At 41.8% G+C, this 2,500-nt stretch overlaps 1 protein-coding gene across 1 annotated transcript in view; it reads right to left on the reverse strand.

Annotated features, from left to right (window-relative positions):
* LOC311231800 (arf-GAP with dual PH domain-containing protein 1) overlaps positions 1–2,500 on the reverse strand; it is a 46,050-nt gene that overhangs the window by 15,556 nt on the left and 27,994 nt on the right. The window contains exon 6 of the mRNA XM_084318425.1: positions 7–24. Within this exon, the coding sequence (XP_084174551.1) occupies positions 7–24 (18 nt within the window). The remainder of the gene's footprint in view (positions 1–6; positions 25–2,500) is intronic.

A 2,500-nucleotide genomic window follows, 5' to 3' on the forward strand; every position in this document is an offset into this window, starting at 1 on the left:
GATCACTGCCTTGGGCTCCTTAGCCTGCGGGGTGGGAAGGCAAGGAAGGAGAGTGAGGTGAATGTGTGTGGGTGATTGATTGATTGAATTTATTTGATCACTCATAAAAGATACATATAAAACTGCCCAGCAGGAATACATACATACATTTAAAAAATCATCGAGGTTAAAAACACAATAAAGCGAAAAGGCTTATTTCCATTGTGGACCTCTGTAGTGTGTGTGTGTGTGTGGGGGGGGGGGGGGTAGTGTTGAGCTCACACTCAAAATAAGCAATGCATTACACGTTACTCGTTACTTCTTAATGAATTGCTTTAGCTTATTATTAGCTACTTATTACTTCCTGCCTGGGAAAAGCTATAGCTAGAATTTGCTACGAAGTTTTTCTAGTAAATGATGTCCTTGGATGGTTAAAATAAATGTCTTGTGTCCAGTCTCTCCTACATCATCAGCTCCTCTCGATACTCTGTTCACCTCTGGTTGGGGGCAAAATAGAAGAATAACAAGATAGATCATGAGATTTGAAAACATCACTTATAACTTAAACTCAGGGTTCCCACGGACATTCATGTACTTTTCCAAGCACTATTTTTCTTTTTAAAAGGATACAATTAACTTTTAATTGCAGTTTTTTTTATTGAAAAAAAAATCATATCCAATATGTATGGCTTAAAACCAATTTCCGACAATTAATTACACTTCAGATACATTTTTTTTTTATTTTTTTATTCAGAACTACTACATTCGATGGCACAATTGATGGCACAATAGATGGAACATTAGATGATTCTGTATGAAAAGTGCTATAAAAATTAAGTTATTATGATAATAATAAAAATAATAACTTTATTTATATAGCACCTTTCATACATGGATTGCAGCTCAAAGTGCTTCACAGCAAATAGCATAAAATGAACATAGGCATAAAATGAGCATACAGTTGACAGAATAAAAGCAATGCATAAAGTGCAGACATAAGAATAGCCATAAAATAAGTACAATAAGTACAGTGTTGCTCAAAGGCATCTGAACCCCCCCGGAACAGCCAGTCCCCCAAACACCCCACACATCAATCCCCAACGACTGCAAACACTCAAGCAGACAGACACAACAGCAAGGCAGCGACTGCAAACACTCAAGCAGACAGACACAACAGCAAGGCAGCGACTGCAAACACTCAAGCAGACAGACACAACAGCAAGGCAGCGACTGCAAACACTCAAGCAGACAGACACAACAGCGGTCAAACGAGAAGACATGCAGAACCACGGACGGTCCGAGACGACACGGGACCCCCGGGAGTCGGGACACCCCCGAAACACAACAGAAGCCGTAGCGAGCCCCCCACGCAATTGCTACGAGGAGCTGGAACTTCAATCATACACATCACAACACCGCTGAAGGGGCGCGCAATCCTAGGAATTACAGTCCGTTCTAAGACGGTTCCGGATGGCAGGGTGACTTAATGTGCCTACGAGTAAAGTGAAAGGATCACGGTTATTTATATTATTAGAATAAACGTATATGGTTCTTCCGAGTTAATGTTGTCAACTTGTTTTCCACTCTTTAGACTTGCATGTCCTGAGAACTCCGTTCTAATGTTTATTATACCATTTTGGAAGAACCATATTCAAGAATCATATGGAATATTATGGAAGAATCATAAGAATCAATTCACAATTCTTCTTGGTATTGACACATATCACGATATCTACTCAAGTAAGTGAAATTGCAGGTTATGCAATCCAGAATATGTTAATCTAAAAAAGAAATTAAATGACGCCCCCCCCCCCATCAAATGCTTCAGATAAAAAAGAAATTTGAGTGAACTTTAGCTTGTTATTATCCATTTTTAGAGCACATAATTATGTATCGCAATACCGTGATTTCATCACTATATCTATCTATCTAGGTCGTCCTCGGACGGGCCCTCCATCGGTGCTTCCAGTCATCCCGATCCTCCATGCATCTGGCTAGCTCGCCGGTGCTTTCTGTTCCCACATCTCTCCTGAGTACGTCCACATAGGTTAACGTGGGACGTCCTCGTGATCGATGCCCGTGTGTTGGTTCCCACAGTACAAGTTTGCTGGTTGGCATCTCATGGTGTCTCTGGCAGTGACCTGCCAGCCTCATTCTCCTGACTGCCACTTTATCGCTCACCTTTAGCACCCCCCCATACAAGTTTGCATTAGTGACATGCTCATCCCTGTTGATGTTGAGCACCACACGCATCATTCTGGTGTAGCACCCATCCAAGGACTTCTGCAGGGTGGGCTTCAAGGTCCAGCATTCACTGCCATACAAAAGGACAGACTCAACTGTTGCATGAAAGAAGTTGAGCTTGATTTGACGGGGGAGGTTGGATTTCCACACACTGGTCATGCCGTTCAGAGCCCTCCACGCAAGTGCCTTCCTCACTCATATGATCCCATTTAAAAGAACCCTAGCGTATCCCTACCAGTTGTCCAAGTAAAAAAATATTGATAGCGAAATCTTTACT

This window comes from Notolepis coatsorum (genome assembly GCF_963971535.1).
Source record: "Notolepis coatsorum genome assembly, chromosome: 7".
Lineage (NCBI taxonomy): Eukaryota > Metazoa > Chordata > Actinopteri > Aulopiformes > Paralepididae > Notolepis > Notolepis coatsorum.